At 37.4% G+C, this 22,710-nt stretch overlaps 1 protein-coding gene across 11 annotated transcripts in view; it reads left to right on the top strand.

The window, feature by feature from the left end:
- STXBP5L (syntaxin binding protein 5L) overlaps window positions 1-12,839 on the top strand; it is a 327,812-nt gene extending 314,973 nt beyond the window's left edge. For 10 of the 11 annotated variants that reach the window (XM_043874853.1, XM_043874861.1, XM_043874858.1 and 7 more), the window contains 5 exons: window positions 394-754; window positions 4,679-4,844; window positions 7,173-7,284; window positions 11,069-11,289; window positions 11,850-12,833. In XM_043874853.1, coding sequence (XP_043730788.1) covers window positions 394-754; window positions 4,679-4,844; window positions 7,173-7,284; window positions 11,069-11,289; window positions 11,850-11,891 — 902 coding nt within the window. In that variant the 3' untranslated portion in view covers window positions 11,892-12,833. Of the gene's footprint in view, window positions 1-393; window positions 755-4,678; window positions 4,845-7,172; window positions 7,285-11,068; window positions 11,290-11,849 lie in introns of all 11 variants that reach the window. The other variant, XM_043874859.1, reaches the window with a different exon arrangement.
- Window positions 12,840-22,710: the final 9,871 nt, after the last annotated feature.

Raw genomic sequence — 22,710 nt, 5'->3', positions numbered from 1 at the left:
AAGAAAAAGTATTTTAACAAATACTGTATAGTATAGTGAAAGGATACTGGATTAGGAATTAGGAAACTTGAGTTCCAGTCCAGGCTCAGCCACTAATTTGGTATGTGTCTTGGCCCAAAACTCATCATCTTTCTGGATCTGTTTTCTTATTAACATAATGAAAGGATTTGGTGAGTTGATGTCTTAGACTCCTTTTAGCATTTACCCGTTATGATTCCAAGTTATTGCAGCTGATAAATTTACAAATCTACTGATTTATGTGTAATATGGCAATATTATGACATTATAAATATAAATTATCATAATATTAAAAAAAAATTTATCACCCATAGATGAATAGCACCTGTTTTAGAAAGAATTTCATGTGCCAGTGATATGGAATTGTTTTTATAGGTACATTCCTCTCATTGAAAGGAGCTGTCCTAACATTTTCCTGTATGGACCGAACTGGTGGGTTAATGCAACCACCATATGAAGTTTGGAGGGATCCAAACAACATAGATGAAAATGAGAAATCTTGGAGAAGGAAACTGGTCATGAACTGCCCCTCTCCATCCCAAGAAATAGGAGATCATCAGTACACAATAATCTGCTCAGAGAAACAAGCTAAAGTCTTCTCACTGCCTTCTCAGACTTGCCTCTACGTTCATAACATCACAGAAACATCTTTTATACTGCAAGCAGATGTGGTGGTCATGTGTAACAGTGCCTGCTTGGCATGCTTTTGTGCCAATGGGCATATAATGATAATGAGGTATGTGCTGTCTTTATAAATTATCTGATAATCGTAACAGTGCAAACAAGGTACCATTATAAAAAATATATGCGTTACATGCAAGATATTATTAAGAAGCCATCTGAGATCGTTGTTTCATTATGTTTGTGAATGTTTTATTGCTCAACAATTTGAGGAGAGTCTGAGTTTATTTCAGGTTTTGTTTGTTTGCTAAAAATGCTTTGCATTGTGAATGAAATATATATGTTAACTGCCATCAAGGAATCTAAGGAAAGAGTGATTCGCCAGTCATTCACACATTCATTCAACAAACATTTATTGAGCACCTATCTCCCAGATGCTATGTTAGGCACAGGATATATGAAGACAAATAAACCACAAGGAAAAGAAATGAACTGTTACCTTTATTATGTTTCATAGCACACACAAGAATTTTCTATACAGAATTTAAGTTTATCCTTACAATTTCTCTAGGACATAGGAAATCAAGTATTATCTGCTTCCTCTACTTTACATATGTTAATAAATTTGCCTGAGGTTGCAAGTCTAGGAAAAAGTGAGATCAACACTGAACAGTATACTAAAAATCATCCCTATATTTTAACCTGCTGTAGACTACACATTAAGAAATACACATGGAGGAAGAGTTTGGGGTGGACTTTTGAACTGAAGTTATAGCTATATTGAAGGCTAGGTAGAAACAGATGTGAGGGAAATTTTCTGAATGTAAAACTGATTGGTTGTGAAAGATAATGGAGGTCGTTAAATCTCAGGGTAAGAAGAGAACTTAAAGGTGAAAATTTTTTGTCATGAACTTCAATAATAGTGATGTCACTAATAGATAAGAAGGTCAAAATAAGAAAGTCTTATTTTGGAGAAAATAAGTCTGAGAATGAATATTGGAATATGAGGTGCTTATATGCCAGCTTGAAGAAGTTTAGCAAGCAATTTACGGTCTAGATTCTTAAAAAACAGAGGTGGGAGATTCAGCTCTGGAAATCATCTATGTAAATCATTAGTGAAAGTTTGGCAGTGAATGAAATCATTGAAGATTGTATTAAAAAAGAGGAGAAAGAAACTGATCTGGGGACAAAAATTGAGGGAGTGAGATGCATATGTCTACATCTATATAGTGGCAGAAAGAAAGGAAATCCAGCAAAAGAGACTGAGAAGCAGTCATCAGAGAGCTAGAAAAAGGATCACAGTAACATAACTTCATGAAAAGGATAGAAGAGTATCCAAAAAAAAAAGGACAGAAGTCTACCAGAACGATGATCAAGAGTTAGAACAGAAAGATCAAAGAACTTGAGTACAAGAAAAAACACTAGATGTAGATATTAGTGACATTTGAGAAAGCAAATCTTAGGAGCACAGTGAAGAGAAGAATAAATTTCAAGGGAGGCAAGAATAGAGGCACTGGCATAGATCAGGGATTGACACACTATACCCCCACACAATATCCACCCTACCCTCCACCCAATATGATACTGTATAGCCTGCAAGCTAAGAATGGTTTTTACATTTTCAAATTGTTGAAAAAAGCAGAGAAGAATATTTCATGATATGTGGAAAGTATATGAAATTCACATCTCAATGTTCATAAAGGTTTGGGGAACACAACCACACCACTTACTTATATATTGCCTATAGTGTGTACACAACAGGCAAGAGTTGAGTAGTTGCACCCAAGACCACATGGCCTACAAACCCTAAAATATTTACTATCTAACTAAAAAAGTTTGCCAACTCCTGAGACAGAGTATTCTTTTGGGAAATTTTGGTAAAAAGATGAGAGATAGGAAAGTAGTTCAGGAGTGAAACTGGGATTTTGAGAGTGTTTTTATTGTTATATTTTCTTTAATAGGGGAGACATGAGTAGCTTTATAAGCCAAAGAAAGGTAGTTAGTGGAGGAGGCAGTTTTGAAAAAATAAAAATAAAAACAATCATTTACAGTCTGCTCATTCTCTTATTCTTTATCTGATTTCTTTTCTCAAATTCTTTTTAGAGATTTCTGAAGAGGGCCATTTCAGTCTTGTTTGAAAATAATGACTTAACTCCTAGACACACCTTAGAAGGGGGAAAAAAAAATGTGTGTACACTCCCCCAAGCTCACATTTAGTCACTCAAAATTTTTCTTTTAAATTCAAAGACATTACAATGTTGTCACAATTAAAATTTTAGCTTGATAGTGATTTTAGCTTGATAGCAATAGTGAGAATCCCAGAAAAAGATCTACTTCTGCTTCACTGACCATGCTAAAGCCTTTGACTGTGTGGATCACAACAAACTGTGGAAAATTCTTCAAAAGATGGGAATACCATACCACCTTACCTGCCTCCTGAGAAACCTGTATGCTGGTCAAGAAGCAACAGTTAGAACCAGACATGGACTAGCAGATTGGTTCAAAATTGTGAAAGGAGTACGTCAAGGCGGTGTATTGTCACCCTGCTTACATGCAGAGTACATCATGTGAAATGCCACGCTCAATGAAGCACAAGCTGGAATCAAGACTGCGAGGAGAAATATCAACAATCTCAGGTATGCAGATGATAATGGCAGAGAGTGAAGAGGAACTAAAGAGCCTCTTGATGAAGGTGAAAGAGGAGAGTAAAAAAACTAGCTTAAAACTCAACATTCAAAAAACTAAGATCATAGCACCCAGTGCCATCACTTCATGGAAAATAGATGGGGAAAAATGGGAACAGTGGCAGATTTTATTTTTTTGGGCTCCAAAATCACTGTGGACAGTGACTGCAGCTATGAAATTAAAAGATGCTTGCTCGTTGGAAGAAAAGCTATGACAAATCTAGACAGTATATTAAAAAGCAGAGACATCACTTTGCTGACAAAGGTCTGTATAGTCAAAGCTACGGTTTTTCCAGTAGTCATGTATGGATGTGAAAGTTGGACCATAAAGAAGTCTGAGTGCCTTAGAATTGATGCTTTTGAACTGTGGTGCTGGAGAGGACTCTTGAGAGTCCCTTGGACAGCAGGGATATCAACACAGGCAGTCCTAAAGGAAATCAATGCTGAATATTCATTGGAAGGACTGATGCTGAAGCTGAAGCTCCCATATTTTGACCACCCAATGCAAAGAGCCGACTCATTGAAAAAGATGCTGATGCTGGGAAAGACTGACGGCAGGAGCAGAAGGAGGCGACAGGATGAGATGGTTGGATGGCATCACTGGCTCAGTAGACATGAGTCTGAGCAAACTCCGGGAGATAGTGAAGGACAGGGAGCCTGGCGTGCTGCAGTCCAGCAGGTTGCAGAGAGTCAGAAACAACTGAGTGACTGAACAGCAACAAAACAGCCAATCAGTAAGACACCTGAGATGTAGCATTCATGTGGATGTGAAAATTCTGATCTACTGTTTATAACTAATTCTGTAAGTCCCAGTCATTAATCACACCTTCAGTATAGGTGCCATAAGTCAGAGGTGATTTTCATTTTCTGTGTATAGAGGAAGTAAAGGAATGGGGAGGAAAGCCCCTCCATTCCCAGGCATAGTGAACTAGGTGCACATCAGTGTGTAACCTCAGACCCAGGAATTCTGCCTTAAAAAGAGACAATGGACCAAGTATGCAGGCAGCCACTTTCTAGTTGCAGTGTTTCTGCCATAATAAAAGATTACCACAGTAGGAACCTGTGAAATTCTGCACAAAGCATTTTGAAATTGCTGGCCAGTGCATTTAATCCAACCTTCAAGGACATCTGCTAAGTAATCTGTGTGGATTAAAATAGAACTGTACCATAATTTTTTGTGAAAATGATTTTACATGAAGTTCTAGTTTACTACCATTGAGACTTCATAAAAAGAAACCACCATAAAATAGTGGTATAAAATTAGTTTTATGTAAAGTTCACTATATTTTATCTACAGAAATTGAAAGCTTCTAACAACTTGATATTGAGATGTGGATTTGGTTCTTTCCATTCAGCCTACCTAGTCTTCGCCCAATGTTAGATGTGAATTATTTGCCACTGACAGACATGCGGATAGCACGGACATTCTGTTTTACCAATGAAGGACAGGCATTATACCTAGTCTCTCCTACTGAAATTCAGCGGTTAACATACAGCCAAGAGATGTGTGATAATCTACAGGTAGGTCATTTATGAATAAATACTGAATGTGGTTGTAAAAAGAGAATGAGAGCGATGTCTAAAAGCTCAAATATTAGGCTAGACAATAAACATGCCTGCCCTAGAACATGTTTTGAATATATGTTCACCCTGGTGATGCTACCAAGTTCTAGTGTGGTTCCAGATATACACAAGAAAAAAAAAAAAATAAGAAAAAAGGGGATGTGGGAGAATGTGGAGATCATATATATCAATGGTTGTTCTGTTTCTTTTATTATTTTGCCTACAATTCAGAGTTAATAGACTTAAAAAAAAAAAAGAAACCTTAATTGTGGGCCATACAAAATAAATATATACCCTATAGGTTAGAAATGGGCATTTGCCTTTGATCATAGCAGTAAGCAGAGCTTAGAAACAAAATAAATATAAAAGAATAAATAAAATCTTGGATAAGTAAATGTCACAAAATTTTAAAAGACATCCTAGGGATTTAATTGGTTTCTCTCCCTAATTTAGAGAAAAGAAGACTAAAATTCACTACAATATAGAGGTTCAGAGTATAAGCTCTGAACTATTTAAGTTGCATTTTGCCTACTCGTATCACTTAGATTAAGTAAAATAGCCAACTTGTATGTTCTACCTTGAAGCATTACTGTGAGAATTAATTAGAAAGAATTCATGTAAAGCACTGAGAAGAGTGCCTGGAACATACTAAGTTTTAAAAATAAATAATAATAAACGTTATTCAACATATACTTAAGTTTTTTATATGCCTATTACTTGGCTGGGCTGTAGGAGTACCATCACAAACAAGATACCAGTCCCTACCTGCTAGTGTGGAGGGAGAGAGAAATAGATAACCGCAATATTCTGGAAAATGGTTGTCTGTAAATGGCTGTGCCAGTGCTGGAGAGACAAGAGCGGACTGGGTTAATGGACCAAAAGGGAAGGGGTACTTAGAAAAAGGTTGTGAAGGATGAACAGGAGCTGTCCATAGGGAATAGACGGCTGGAGGTGGGAAAGGTAATAATATTCTTGACAGAGCAGAGGCATGTGAAAGCCCCAAGGTTCAGCAAACTGCTAACAAAGTACAGAGTTGGGAAGTGGAGAGAGGAAAGGAGTGCTGATGGAGACTTAGTCAAGAATAGAGCTTGGAACACCTTGTAAACTCCTTAAGAAATCTGGCATTTATCCCCAGGACAATAGGAAGTCATTGAAAAGGTTTAGCTAATTTGTTTATTAAAACTAATATTCTGGTTGCAGTATGACTATTTGTTTTGAAGAGTTCAGGCTAAAAGTAGGGAGAACAATTTGGAGGCATTATTTTTTAAATAATTAAGGCCAGAAATAATAGTGGCTTGAAATAAGACAGCCAACAGTGATAGAGAAAATTAGCATATTCAATGACTATAAACTGTGATCAGTTGGATTGGAGGGTTATTAGATAGAGTAGTGAAGAAAAGGAAGGAATTAATAATTATTCCTGTATTTCTGGGTTGGGGACCTAAGTAGATGGTGTACCCATTTCCAAAGAGAAGGGATTTGGGAGGAAAAGCACAGGTCTAAGAGTGAGGGGGGGAGATGATGACAGGCATCCTGCAACTTCACACACAAACTGATACTAGCTCACAGATCTTACTTTGGATTGAAGTTCCTCCAAACCCATGGTTCTCAAATTTTAGTCTGCTTTAGAAAGACCAAGGGCTTCCCTGGTGGCTCAGATGGTGGTGGTCTGCCCACAATGTGGGAGGCCTGGGTTCAATCCCTGTGTTGGGAAGATCCCCTGGATAAGGAACTGGCAACCCACTCCAGTATTCTTGCCTGAAGAATCCCATGGATGGAGGAGCCTGGCAGGCCACAGTCAGTGGGGTTGCAAAGAGTTGGACACAACTGAATGACTTAACACACACAGAAAGACCAAAGCAAGTTAAAACATTTTATAGCAAGTTAAAAGTTAGAAAAAAGTTAGAACAAGTTAAAGATAACTGGAGCATATCTATGTAAATTCTGATTAGTATCTGGAATAAAGCCTGTGAATTCTGTAATCAGGATTAATCTGTAAATTAATCCTAGGGTGAATATTAGCTTCCTATGCTTTCTAAGTGTAGAAGGAAGAAGACAAGAGGTCAGAAAAGTGAATATTTTAGGATGCCAGTTCTTGGAAAAGGGAAAGGAAAGGAGGAAGCTGGAGGAAAAAGTGCCAGAGAGAGGGAATTGGAAGCTAAGCAAAAATTACCATGAAAACATAAGGAGAGCATTTTCACGATGTGCTGTAACCTGCCACCATGTTATCTTTTGATCTATTAATTTATTCTTAGTCTAATGCTCTTTTCTTTAAATTTGATATAGGACATGCTGGGAGATTTGTTTACTCCTATAGAAACACCAGAAGCTCAAAACAGAGGCTTTCTCAAGGGCCTGTTTGGTGGAAGTGGACAAACATTTGACAGAGAAGAGCTCTGTGAGTAAACTCCTGATTACAAACTGTTTCAAAAAACAAATGACCTCTTTCTGGACGAGGACTTTGCTTCTATACCATGAAAATTATTTGTTTACCAAACATGAATAGAACTGGTCACTTTGTTTTAGAAATAGTTTAACTAAAAATAGTACATGTAATTCATACAAATAACGAGTAAGCTAATAAATGTGTCATTTGCAGGTTGATAAGACCTGCAAGGCAAGGTGAAGGCACTTGGTTACTTAGATCTGAAAAAATGTTTTTGAATCTGCCTGCCTCTAACTACTTCTAAGTGTAGAAGAAAGAAGACAAGAGGTCAGAAAAGTGAATATTTTAGGATGCCAGTTCTTGGAAAAGGGAAAGGAAAGGAGGAAGCTGGAGGAAAAAGTGCCAGAGAGAGGGAATTGGAAGCTAAGAAAAAATTAGGAAAAAACTTCTAGGAAACAAATTCTTTATTCAGAATTCAAGATTTACCAATGGTACAGAATAAATCACTTAAAAAATATCTGCCAGAGACTCTGATGAACAATAATCAAAACGCAGTAAAAAGGAACATTCTCAGAGAGAAATTAAGATTTTCCAGATTCTATCACCCACTATGTGGTCTCTACATATCAGAACTACTTTTTCCTTGAATTTTTAACTATGAAAAATATCTAAAAAAAAAAAAAATCTAGGTGCTTTCATAAATGAACTATTATTCAACTATAAAAGGTAATGACATTTGATACCTGCTAAACATGGAAACATGTTTACCTTGAAAACATCATGCTAAATTAAAGAAGGAAGACAAAAAAGGCCACATATTGTATTATTCCTTTAGTACAAAATGTTCAGAATAGACAAATCCATAGAAAAGAAGTCAGTAGTTGCCAGGGACCAGGGCAAGGAGGGACTAATGGGTACAGAATTTCTTTGGGGGGGGTGATAAAAATGTTCTAAAATTAGATAGTGGTGATAGTTGCACAAGTCTGAGAATCAGTTAAAAACTACTTAACTGTACACTTACAAAGGGTGAGTTAATGAATTCCCCGGAGGTACAATGGTTAGGACTAGGAGCTTTCACTGCTGTTGTCAGGGTTTGGTCCCGGGTCCAGACCTAATGTCCCACAAGCTATGCACCACAGCTAAAAAATTGTTTTAAAAAGATGAGGGGGGGGGGGCAGGGAGGAGGGGTAATGGTTGTGGTGATGGGGTGGGGGTGGTAGCGGCAATGAATTTTATATTTGAATTATATCTCAATAAGGCTCTTATTTTTAAAAAACTTAATTTAGATTCCACTCCTAATGTTACATCCTGGGGACTGCTCACTAAATTTTTTATAAGATCTATTTTTCAATTTTTAAAAGTTCAGTTCAGTTCATTCGCTCAGTCCTGTCTGACTCTTTGCGACCCCATGAATTGCAGCACACCAGGCCTCCCTGTCCATCACCAATTCCCGGAGCCTACCCAAACTCATGTTCATTGAGTCACTGATGCCATCCCACCACCTCATTCTCTCATCCCCTTCTCCTCCTGCCCTCAATCTTTCCCAGCATCAGGGTCTTTTCAACTGAGTCAGCTCTTCGCATCAGGTGGCCAAAGTATTGGAGTTTCAGCTTCAACATCAGTCATCCCAATGTACACCCAGGACTGATCTCCTTTAGGATGGACTGGTTGGATCTCCTTGTTGTCCAAGGGACTCCCAAAAGTCTTCTCCAACACCACAGTTCAAAAGCATCAATTCTTCTGCACTCAGCTTTCTTTATAGTTCAACTCTCACATCCATACATGACTACTGGAAAAACCATAGCTTTGACCGGACAGACCTTTGTTGGCAAAGTAATGTCTCTGCTTTTTAATATGCTGTCTAGGCTGGTCATAACTTTCCTTCCAAGGAGTAAGTATCTTTTAATTTCATGGCTGCAGTCACCATCTGCAGTGATTTTGGAGCCCCCCAAAAATAAAGTCAGCCACTGTTTCCCCATCTATTTGCCATGAAGTGACAGGACTGGATGCCATGATCTAAGTTTTCTGAATGTTGAGTTTTAAGCCAACTTTTTCACTCTCCTCTTTCACTTTCATCAAGAGGCTCTTTAGTTCTTCTTCACTTTCTGCCATAAGGGTGGTGTCATCTGCATATCTGAGGTTATTGATATTTCTCCCAGCAATCTTGATTCCAGATCGTGCTTCACCCAGCGTTTCTCATGATGTACTCTACGTATAAGTTAAATAAACAGGGTGACAATATACAGCCTTGACGTACTCCTTTTCCTATTTGGAACCAGTCTGTTGGTCCATGTCCAGTTCTAACTGTTGCTTCCTACCTGCATACAGGTTTCTCAAGAGGCAGGTCAGGTGGTCTGGTATTCCCATCTCTTTCAGAATTTTCCAGTTTGTTGTGATCCACACAGTCAAAGACTTTGGCATAGTCAATAAAGCACAAATAGATGTTTTTCTGGAACTCTCTTGCTTTTTCGATGATCCAACAGATGTTGGCAATTTGATCTCTGGTTCCTCTGCCTTTTCTAAAACCAGCTTGAACATCTGAAAGTTCATGGTTCACATCTTGCTGAAGCCTGGCTTTGAGAATTTTGAGCATTACTACTAGCGTGTGAGATGAGTGCAATTGTGCAGTAGTTTGAGCATTCTTTGGCATTGCTTTTCTTGGGGATTGGAATGAAAACTGACCTTTTCCAGTCCTGTGGCCACTGCTGAGTTTTCCAAATTTGCTGGCATATTGAGTGCAGCACTTTCATAGCATCATCTTTTAGGATTTGAAATAGCTCAACTGGAATTCCATCACCCCCACTAGCTTTGTTCGTAGTGATGCTTCCGAAGGCCCACTTGACTTCACATTCCAGGATGTCTGCTCTAGGTGAGTGATTCACACCATTGTGATTATCTGGGTCGTGAAGATCTTTTTTGTACAGTTCTGTGTATTCTTGCCACCTCTTCTTAATATCTTCTGCTTCGTCAGGTCCATACCATTTCTGTCCTTTACTGTGCCCATCTTTGCATGAAATATTCCCTTGGTACCTTTAATTTTCCTGAAGAGATCTCTAGTCTTTCCCATTCTATTGTTTTCCTGTATTTCTTTGCATTGATCATTGAGGAAGGCTTTCTTATCTCTCCTTGCAGTTCTTTGGAACTTTGTATTCAAATGGATATATCTTTTCCAAAGTTACTTCATTAAAATTAAGTAAAACTGAGTTTTATAAATGATGGGGAAATTTTTAATTTTTTAGAAAGTAACAAAGTTTCAACGTATGTGTATTAATGCCCATAATGCATATATACCCCATTTTCTAGTATATACACAGACACACAAACACACACACACTCAGATTTAAAAAAACAAAAAACAACTGAGGGCTACAAAGACTGATAGGAAGATGAACATGGAAGATTTGGAATGCCCAGCTGGGCAGAAATTTAAATAAATCATCAGACCTGAAATTGGAACAGATATGGAACTAATATGGGTTAAATATGAGATCACAATAATATTGAGTATACCAATGCAGTAATGTCAAGAAATGCAATTATGTCATACTGTATGGACCCCTCCCCCACATACACAATAAAACATGGTAACAATGTCTCAGTCTCTTTCATAGGCATTTTTTGGGGTAAATGCTAACATTTCCAAATACATATATAACTATGATCGGAACAAATATGTCTCTCCTTGAGAATTATGACAATAAAATTCAATATAAGGACTTTGTTTGGTCATAAGCCTGACTATACTTACTTGAATCACTGAAAAAGTGTTTTAAATTGCTATTGCTTGAACTCCCAGTTGGGGAAGCTTCCGCAGGAAAAGCGTCCCGCAGCCTCGCACAGCACATTCCTGGACCAGGTGGTATAGAAGGGATGAAAGGCGCTGCTGGAGGGGTGATGGGAGAGCTGACTCGTGCACGGATCGCACTTGATGAGAGAGGACAGAGGCTAGGAGAGCTGGAGGAGAAAACTGCAGGCATGATGACCAGTGCAGAGGCATTTTCCAAACATGCACACGAGGTAAGCTGTCTATGAAAATATAAGCATCTTCATCCAGTAATAACTTTAAACATTTAGGTTCTGCACAAGAGAGCCTAAACAAAGATGCCACTCTAAGTAATCATGTGTGACAGCCAAGGTAACTGGGACCTTGTTGTATGTATTATAATTCTCCTTGGATTGGGGAGAAAAAAAGTGTTTTTTTTAAAGTATTAAATTAATACTTCTTTACCTTAGAAGATGGCTTTAAAGAAAATTATCTATTGGTTCTGATACACCCAGTATATCAGAATCTAAAGAGGTACTTAGGTTTATTATACGATCCCCGGCAAGAAGGTGTGAGGGGCAGCAGAGGCTGAATTCACACATTCCTTTTTGTCTCAATCATTAAAAATCATTTCTTCTCAGGCAAATCTTTAGAGCTTGACTGCAGTTCAAAAATATGTCTACAGTTTATTTCACAATATAAAGGTCGTTTTAGAAGTTTTGAGGTTTTGGTATGTATGATGTGCTCAACATGAGCTTGGATTAGCACTTTTAAATATTTTTTAACATCTTATGTGACTATTTTTTCTTTGCAGTTAATGCTGAAATATAAGGATAAGAAATGGTACCAATTCTAAACTTCTAAAGAAGCTATGACTGCTTTGAGAAACCATTATTCAGGGAAACCAAATTTATTCCCAGCATCAATATTCAACTGCTAGAAGCCAGTTTCTTCTACAAAATGTTCCATTATAGTCCATCTGAAGTTATCATAAGGGAGACTTATCAGAGACATTGTGCAACCCAAGGCTGGAATCCTGGTTAAAATCCCAAGATATGGCTGAATTTGCCTTTTCCCACATGGAATGGAGCTATCATCTTGGCATGTTGTTTGCTAAGAATTTACATTTAGGAACTACGGGGAGTCCTTCTGATTTGAAAAAATCCTGTACAAACAAAAAGCATTAATGCACTTAATGAAAAAAAATTGCATGATAAATTAACATCTTAAGAGGAAAAGAAAAAAGCATGTTGTGACAGAAGAAGAAAAAAGATTTATGGTAAACTATTTTTATAAATTGGGCCACACCTGACAATTAAAAAAAAAAATCTGCATTAGAAGATATCAGTGCATTTCCAGTACATTTGCAATACCCAACTTACAAAGCAAACAAAACCAGAGTTTTCTTGTCATCTATAACTTTCATTATATACTAGGATATTATTGAATTCTTATGTCAAGAGTCTGATTAACATTGTTCTTTCTCCATAATATTTTACATTATTCACAGTTCTCAGTCATAATCAAATATAGCCAGTACAGTAAATTATTCCTAACACAATTATTTCCATCACCTTCAGAACAAGTTGCTATTTTCAGTCACAACCAGGGTGGGGTCACCTTGAAGCATATTTTCAGCTTGGCTTATACTCTGCAGGGGAGTTGACAATAGGTTTGGGGAAACTAGACTTACAAGAACAATGCTGTTAGCTTTGAGAACTGATTTCACACACTCTGGTTTCAGTTTCTAAAGTGATATATTTTTAATGCTCCATTTGTATCCTTGTCTGCCAGTTACACAGTATATTACTGTTCAATCTCCATGGGGTCTTCAATTCAAAGGTGCTCTTGCAGCCTGATACTCACAGACCAAACTGGTCATTCTCTAGTCTGATTCAGTAAAACCTCAGTTAATGTTTTAGGAAAGAGATTCTGACATTTCTGATTAATAAGGGCTTTCATTAGAAATTGCTTTTTGGTTCAATATTTATTACCAGGTTATAAAATGTGGTGATGTTTTTGCTAGCTTGGGTTTAGTCACCATTATGGATGATAGAAATACATAGAGAATGTAATGATAGAGAATGTAATGATACAAAATCAACACTTTTGTCACTTGATAGGCTAAATAACATAAGCTACAGGATTATGTCAATAGATAACAAACACCTATTCCTTATTAAAAACTCTTTTAAAAGTGGAATAAAGAATATCCTTAATATGATAAAAGATATCTATCAGAATACAGACGTAGTAGAGGCCAACAAGACAAGACACCTGCTACCATTATTTAACATGATTCTGGAAGTCAGGTCATAGGAAATGAATATATGCAGACTCTGGGACCCATCCAATAATATGTATGTTGTTCTTTCAAAAAGAATCTTTTTAAAGAAAATTAATGGGTTCAGCTCATTGAATTTTGGTTACTCAAGTTCTTAATAGACTTACATTGTGTTTCTTCGGGATTCACCATTTTCCTTAAGTCCAGGATCTTTTAGTAGCCAAAAATAGTATTTCTGCTTTTTTTTTTTTTTTAGTTTTTAAACTTCTGGTGAATTTGTTTAAAGTGGCACTTTCTTTAGTGTTTTCAGGAATTCTGACAAGAGCAAATTAATTTTGTGAAAGAAAACAAATACAGAATATTTTAAAGCATACCAAAAAAAAAAAAAAAAAACCAGAAAGGACAAAATAGCATTTCACAGAAGTGCTTAAAACTCTGGCTTTAATGAACAGACCAAAAGTTTATAACTGGCACATCAATTAGAAGTAAGGTGCTTCTGAAATGCTTGAAAAGAGGTTCTTTTTGTCTTTCAGTAGAGCTTTTATAAACCCTTTCTTAATGTAAGGGTAACTTCATCCCACAAACTTGTGATTAGTGGAATACAAATTAATGAGGTTTTACTGTATCAAAATTATTTTTATAATTCATAGAGATAGCAATAACAAGAATGTGATATGGATGTGATTTCTCTCTTTGAACATTTCTGTTCTGTTGCACTGACCTTAGCACATGCACACACAGACACACACATACATACTACTACCACCACCTAATCATCATCATCATCATCTTTGGAAAACAACTACTAGTATGCATGGAATACTTTACATCTCTCTTCTCTACTATTTAAATGTCTTGCCTGTACCTTGAAACATAAGAAAAATACTCCTAGTAACTTGAACAATGATAGAGAAATGACTCTGAGCCTTAGTTGTCATTAAATTACGTTTTGTCTGCTTAAGGTGACACCAGAAGATAAGGCTTGCAGTCTCTACAAGTTGACCTTATCTCCTTATGACTCCCTAAAGAGAGAAGCCTTTCTTAGTGTCCCAGGAGAATAGGTCTTTAGCATTATAATTCATCATGAGAAGTTGGAAGTATATGTTTTCCTGGTTCAAATAATGCCAGCAATAATCCCTACCATTAAATTTATCCATTAACCCTGGAGTTTGGAGGGATGGATAACTGATTCATCATTTATTTTAATCCCCTGCAAAAGCAGTACTATCACCTCTGCTTCCTACACTTCACTGAGACCCAGACTTAGTGCCCTAGTCATCATCAGGGCCACTGTCTGACTAACTTTGGAAGAATGGTGACAGAACTGAGTGAGATATTTTCTGATAATTTAGTCATAAAGATAATTTTCCAAACCTTTCATATAGCTTTCAAATGACTCTCAAATTAATAAATCAGAATCCAGTGTCTCTACTACTCAAAGATACTAAGGGATTATAAAGGAAAAAGTTTACTGTTGGAGTCCTTTTATAAAAATGTGAACCATATGTCTGTTATCTGCATTAAGGGGTTACCATGGCTTTGAGAAAGGAAAAGGAAAATAAAGATTATGTCCAAGATTGGCTGAAGAAGATTAAGATTAGCTCTTTGAGCTAACCAGCTATAATCTGGTTATAAATTGTTTGGCAGAAGGGGAAAATGAAGCAGATTTAGAAGAGTAAACTAAAAATCCTCTCATTGGTTTAGGATCATTGGGACAACCCAGGAGTTTATCTGTATGATTATAGTCTGTCCTTGTGGGAAGACATTGTAACTTGATCACCTTTGTTCAGAGAGGGCAATGTCAAAACAAGTCAACATTTTTGCCAGGTCTTGCTCTTTGCATCAGGAGAAACATGGTAGCTTTGCAGCTTCTTCACCTCTGTCCTCTGTAGCCCCAACTCCCCTTCTGGGCAGTTACTGTTTCATAGACTCAGTGCTCCAGATGTCAGAAATACATGCCAGTAGGTCACATATTTGGATTGCACCATTGTAGGGAGCATGGTTGTAGAAGTTTATTGTATATATTTGCACACAACACAGCCCTGAAAGGACAAAATGCAAAACAGGAAGGGTCTGACTTGGGGAAGAAGAGGAAGTGCCAACTTGGTACAGGCAGGCTCAGGCAGAGAGAGACTTGGGAGCCAGAGTGAAGCAGGAGAAGCTTTGCTGGAGAACTGAAGCACAACTGGTCTGTTTTACGTAGGGAAGTGATTCTCAACTTCGGCTGTGCATAAGAATCACCTAAGGAGCTTCTAAAATTCCCAGTTACACCAAAATTTTTCAGAGTGGAAACCAAACATCAGTACTTTTGAAAGGCTCCAAGACAGTTACAATGTCCAGCCAAGGTCGATCACCACTACTACGGAAGACACATTTGTCTATACTGGCCAGTGTTCAAGCCCCACTTCTGAGGCATCAAGGAAAGTAAGATATTGGAGATACAGTGTTGGCCAGATTGATATCTGTGTTGCAACCCAAAACAAATCTTCTGTACAAATTTCTGACCAGGCAGTGCTCCATTAACTCTTATTAACTCTGTCTTTGTGATTGTCTGCTAGTGATTTTGCCACTAATTATTCCAGTTCAAACATCTAGATTTTGATTGCCTTATACATGTGACATCAAAAGACACCAGAGATATCATAAAAGTTCAATAGCATTGACACTAAGTGGAAAACTAATTCTTACTAGTTGGATAGCAGAAATTCTCAAAACAATCATATACTAAATCAAGTCCAAATTTATTACTCATTCTTCATTTGGAGGAGACATGGGTACCAGCTACCTGTTCTGCCATAGTAATATTTCATTGAATTTGATCTTAGCAAGAAGAGGGAACATCTCTCCCTTTTTGATTGTTGTCTTTGCTCCCAGGGCAAAGGATTTTGGATTTATTTTCTAAGTTACTAGACATGTGTTTAAAGGAAGAAGGCCTGCAACTCACTATGTGGCCTCCAGTGCCCTGAAAAAGTGCTTTCACCTTCAAAATGGGAGAGTCCACCTATCCAAGGAAATACTAGTCAATGAAAAAAATGGGAGTTCCATTCTCTCATCTCACACTGCTCCCCTATGGTATTGGCCCACCTTTCTCAACTACAAAGCCAGAAAATGAACTAGGTGGTGGTTATTGACAAGTGTACACAGGATCAAAATCTCTAATAACCTATAACTTTTAGTACTTAATTATGTGATGTTTTATTCTAGGAAATAAGAAACAGATGACATCATTGATGTATCTTTCTTTCATCTTCAGAATTTTTGCATCTTTTCAGAAAACGACAAATTACTATTTTTCTGTTGCACTCAGCAATTGTGACTATACTTAAAATTCTTGTAGTCTGTAGAGATATCAATAAAATTGTATATGTTTGTACATAGATGCTCTCTTATGTTATGATGTCATATACCACTAATGATTGTTGCAAAGATTAAGTATGGACAAAGGTAAGACCCTCATTTGCAACACTGTGAACCATGGTTTTGCAAGCTATAACTGTTTTAAAAAGGGAAGGTGGGTGGGGGAGCTATTTACAGTATATGTATTTGAAGTAAAATAGAGAAGGGGAGATAAAACCTAAACATCACCAACTTAATGGATATTAATTTGAGCAAACTCCGGGAGATAGTGGAGGACAGAGGAGCCTGGCGTGCTGCAGTCCATGAAGCTGCAAAGAGTCAGACACAACTCAGCAACTGAACGACTACAGCAAAGTTCCCCAAACTGAAAGATTTTGCTAGTTTATTAATCTAAAATGGGAGAAATAAATAAGATGTATTTACAAATTCAACATTCATGGCCACTTCCTCACTTTTTTTTTAAGTTCAAACCTTAATCCCATGCAAGAAAAAAAATAATCTATCATAGGCTTATATTCCCACCTACATCATGAACATACACTAACCTGCACCTCCAAAAGTCCCCCAGGAAACTGCATTCTCCTGCTCCTCTGGCTTTCATCCGCATGGTTAATTCCTCTTCATACACTTTCTTTGTATTTACCTCCACTGTGGCCTTAGCAAATTAATCTTATTTTTTCAAATGCTGTCTAATTATTCAGAAAATATTTCCCACCACCACCATTTCCCTCCTAGTTTTGGTTCTGTACAAAGATGGCAGAAGAAACAAACCAATCCTAGCCTAAAGGACATTTTTTGATTAAAAGTAAAATTATGAAGACAAACTCTTCAAAAATCCAAATACCCAGTCTCCCCTTCAGAACCTTCTCAAAAGGATCCATTTACTTCTTCACCCTCTTTGAATTACAATCACTCAGGATTCATAGATTTGTAATTCAATGTCTAAAATACTGATTTCACTTTTCCCCTTCCTTTTCTCCCTCATTCTTCCCTTCCTTCCTCTTCTCTTTTTCCGTTCTTTCAGTCCAAAAGTCAACCAACCTGAGCAGGTTGTTTATCCCAGTCCATAAAGGGACTGCACTGAACAGGATGAGAGGGACAGCACAAGGACAGACCTGGAGTGAGGAGCAGGGTGAGCCCTCAGGCTAAGCGGCGCCTTTGTGACGGAGGCACTGAACAGGGCAGAAGCCAGCCCAGCAGATCAGGAGATTAGAGGTGGAGCAATTAAGTAAATTACTGAGGATGCAGGAAGCCAGTTTCTCCCTGCTGGAGAAGTACAAATTAAAAGGGAAGGCGAAAATAACCCTTGTAGTATTAGAATTTGAACCGCCTGTGTGACTTTTACACACACACACGATATTTAAAGTGTGTGTGTTGTACACATGCATATCCTAATTCCAAACACTGGGAGGACTGGGAGCATCAGCCAAGGAACCAGGAGCACACCTAGTACCTAGACTTTAATTTCTGAACACTTTTCTAAAGGAACTGGGGCTTCTTGAAGAAATAGCTGGTTTCAAGGTTGGAACATGTTTTTGTGCCAGAAAATACTCAATGAACCATGTGGATGTGTCAAAAGGACACATAAGTCAGCTTGAAAGGGAATATACAAGCCAAATCAGGGATAATTTGTGTATCAAAAGTAATTATAGTAATTTAATAAAATAACTCATGAGTCCACACTGATGTTAAGTGATTAATTAGGAAAAGAGAGAGCTTTTCTTTACTGTAAAATGTCAACCAATAAATGTGGATAGAATTTTAAAATTTCTCTTTGGCAACCACTGTAGTAATAACATGGGCAACAAATACCAGTGAATGCTAAAAATAGTTAAAATGGCATGGAGGAATAGGATATTTACAGTCTCAAAATATCTTCATGAAAAGTACTTGTTAATCATTATATATACATTGACATACACACACACATATATATAATTTTACACTGGAGAAACCTGGAAGACACTATTTTAATCAGGTGATAAATGTTACCATAACCGGTAAGGGAATATCATGTACACCTGATAAGCATGTAATGAAAAAAACAGCATCACCTCTGTGATAATGCTGCCAATGCACCATCTGGAAACACTGGATAAAACTCAACTGAGAGACATTCTATAAAATGACTAGCCTGTATTCAAACTTCCAAGGTAATGAAAGTACAGGAAAGGTGATGTTCTGAATTTAAGGAGACATGACAAGTAGGCGTGACACAAGATCTGAAATTGGACCCGTTTGCTATGTAAGACATAATTGGCCCAATTCACAAAACTTAAATGTCGTTTCTCACCTGAGTGAGTGTCTCTGTGCTATTGTTAAAATTTTTATTTAGGTTTGAAGTTATTTCAAAATAAACTTATAAAAATATTTTCAATTTTATTGATTTACTTGCATTTAATAACACTCTCCTCTCCTTTTATGGCAAATGAACAGTATGCCCAAATAATCTATTTGTCTATTTCTATGTCCTTATCAAACTCTTAAATTACTACAATCTTTATAATATGTCCTAATGATTTTTTTTTAGTTTAGTTTAATAGGTACTGAGTTTTTTTCTGTAGGTGAATTTCAGGATATTACCTATCTCAAAAAAAAAAAAAAATTCCTGTTGAGACTGATTGAAATTACAGTAAATTTGTAGGTTAATAAGTGATAAAGTTTTTTGCTAGAATCACTTTCTCTAGGATATCTTCATCTTTTTGGTGACAACCATTTCCCTCAATTATGTTGATAATTTTGCCTTCACTAGGTTTTTCATGCCTGGAATTCTCCAGGCATGAGTGGGTAGCCATTTCCTCCTCCAAGCAATCTTCCTGACCCAGGATCAAACCCAGATCTCCTGCATTGCAGGCAGATTCTTTACCATCTGAGCTACCTAGGAAGCCCAAGTCAACATTGTTACATGCTTTACTGTCTGTGAAGTGAAGTGAAGTCACTCAGTCGTGTCCGACTCTTTGCGACCCCATGGGCTGTAGCCCACCAGGCTCCTCCATCCATGGAATTTTCTAGGCAAGAGTACTGGAGTGGGTTGCCATTTCCTTCTCCAGGGGATCTTCCCGACTGGGGGACTGAACCCGGGTCTCCCGCATTGTGGGCCGATGCTTTACCGTCTGAGCCACCAGGGAAGCCCTTACTGTCTGTATGTAAAGTAAATGACAGATGTGCAGTGACCGGTCATGGACAAACTTTGAAAGAAGTGATATAACTGGTAACTCACCAGGATGCGTGTATTAAGTTTCCTATTCATGCTGGAAAAAGTGACTACAAACTTATTGGCTTAAAACAAAACAAATTTAGGGGTGATGTCACCAAGATAGTGACCTAAGTCATTCCCAACTGCACTCCTCCTCATGAGGACAACTACTACTCATGGATAAGACACTGCTGAGAAAATCCTAGAGCATGGTGGGTGAGACTAAAGCACCTGCTGTACCACACAGACTGAGATAGACCACATTAGAAAGATGAAAGGAGATGCTACATGCTGACCGCATGGCCTCTACCCCATGCCAGCACAGCATGGGTCTCCCCTGAGCTTACAGTTTATCCAGTGAGAAAAGAGATCCCAGTAGACATCCAGCTTTTCTAGTGTTCTGGGTCCCTTCTTGGGAGTCCCACTCAGGTCTTGCTTCATGAGGATAACAAGGGAATCTAAAGGGCTTGATCTCTGGGAATCAGATTGTGATGAAGAAGTGGAGGGACTTGCAACAACGAGCACTCAGATCTTACAGACCCAGGTTCTACCTACAATGCTCAGGTAGTAGTCCCAACTAGTGGCTTTGCTAGTCTACAGAGCCAAGACAGTGATGAAATCTGACCAGGGAATCAGTAAGGTACAGGTGTGCCTGACTTGAGACCTCAAACAAAGATCCCTTCCAGTCCTGGAGCTTGGTCTTCCCCCGCTCACCCTCCATCTCCCCATCCAGGCAGGGGAGCAGAATCATAGCTCCACTCACTGCTCAGTGTAGCTCCCAGTCCTGCCCAACCAGAAGCCTTTGGGGTACAATAATCATTTTAATGTAAATGAATTAAGTTATCCAATCAAAAGATGAATGGATAAAAAAACAAAACAAAACAAGAACACCACATGACCCTCACTTTAGCCTTAAAGGCACACATAGATCAAAAGTAAAAAGGATGGGAAAAGATATGTCAAGCAAATGATACATGCCTTCCCTACTCCACCCCCAAAAGCAGGGGAGCTATACTTAGCAGGCAAAATAGACTTTAATGTAAATATGATAAAGAGACAAAAAATGGTCATTACAAAAAGATACAAAAAGAAGTCAGTTATATCATAACTGTAAATATTTATGCATCCAGTTACCAGAAACTAACAGAACTGAACAGAGAAATATATACTAATACAAATATAGTTGGGGACATTAATATCCCACTTCTCAACAATGGATATATCATCCAAAAAGAGAATCATTAAGGAAACCATGAATTTGAACAAATGGATCTAACAGCCATATACAGAACTTTCTATCCAACAACAGCAAAATATACATTCTTCTCAAGCACAAGTAGTACATTTTCCACAAAACAAGTCTTAACAAACACAAGAAGACTGAAATTATACTAAATATCTTCTATGACCACAATGGTATGAAACTAAACATCAGTAACAGGAAAAAAACTGGAAAACTCACAACTACAAGGAAATTAAATAATACTCTCCTGAACAACTGATGGATCAAAAAAGAAATTAAAGGGGAAATAAAAGAGAATCTTGAGAAAAATGAAAATGGAAACAAAATTTATGGGATGTTGTAAAACTAGTTCTAAGAGGAAAAATTTACAGCAATAAATACCTACATTAAGAAACAAAAAAGACTTGCAAATATTGTATATTTCACAAATCGAATGTCTGTGGCAACCCTGCATCAAGCAAGTCTATTGATACCATTTATCCAACAACATTTACTCATTTTGTGTCTCTGATAATTCTCTCAATATTTCCAATTTTTTTTCATTATGATTATTTGTTATGGTAATCTGTGATCAATGATCTTTGATATTACCATTTGCAAAAAGATTACAATTCGCTGAAGACTCAGATGATGGTTAGCATTTTTTAGCAATAAAATATTTTTTTAATGAAGAAAAGTAAGATCTCAAATAATCAACCTAACTCTACAGCTCAAGAAACTAGAAAAAGAAGAGCAAACTAAGCTCAAATTTAGCAGAAGGATGTAAATAACAAAGATTAGAGCAGAAATAAATGAAATGGAAAACAGGAATATAACAGAAAAGGTTAAAAAAACTAAGAACTGCTTCTTTAAAAAGATAAAACTGACACATTTTTACCTACACTAACCAAGGGAAAAAGAGAGAGGACCCAAATCAACAAAATTATACACCAAGGAAACCAGAATTGAAAGAGACACGTGTACCCCAATGTTCATTGCAACACTGTTTATAATAGCCAGGACATGGAAGCAACCTAGATGTCCATCGGCAGACGAATGGATAAGAAAGCTGTGGTACATATACACAATGGAATATTGCTCAGCCATTAAAAACAATACATTTGAATCAGTTCTAATGAGGTGGATGAAACTGGAGCCTATTATACAGAGTGAAGTAAGTCAGAAAAACACCAATACAGTATACTAACACATATATATGGAATTTAGAAAGATGGTAACGATGACCCTATATGCAAGATAGCAAAAGAGACACAGATGTATAGAACAGTCTCATTTTGGATTCTGTGGGAGAAGGCGAGGGTGGGATGATTTGAGAGAATAGCATTGAAACATGTATACTATCATATGTGAAACAGATCGCTAGTCCAGGTTTGACACATGAGACAGGGTGCTCAGGCTGATGCACTGGGATGACCCAGAGGGATGGGATGGGGAGGGAGGTGGGAGGGGGTTCAGGTTGGGGAACACATGAACACCCATGGCTGATTCATGTCAATGTATGGCAAAAACCACTACAATAGTAAAGTAATTAGTCTCCAATTAAAATAAATTTTAAAAAAATTATAAATGAAAGAGGAAACATTACAAATGATGTT

Source organism: Cervus elaphus, chromosome 19, assembly GCF_910594005.1.
Source record: "Cervus elaphus chromosome 19, mCerEla1.1, whole genome shotgun sequence".
NCBI classification, from domain to species: domain Eukaryota; kingdom Metazoa; phylum Chordata; class Mammalia; order Artiodactyla; family Cervidae; genus Cervus; species Cervus elaphus.
The sequence above is the reverse complement of the archived record's forward strand: the minus strand, read 5'-3'. Positions and strand labels throughout refer to the sequence as shown.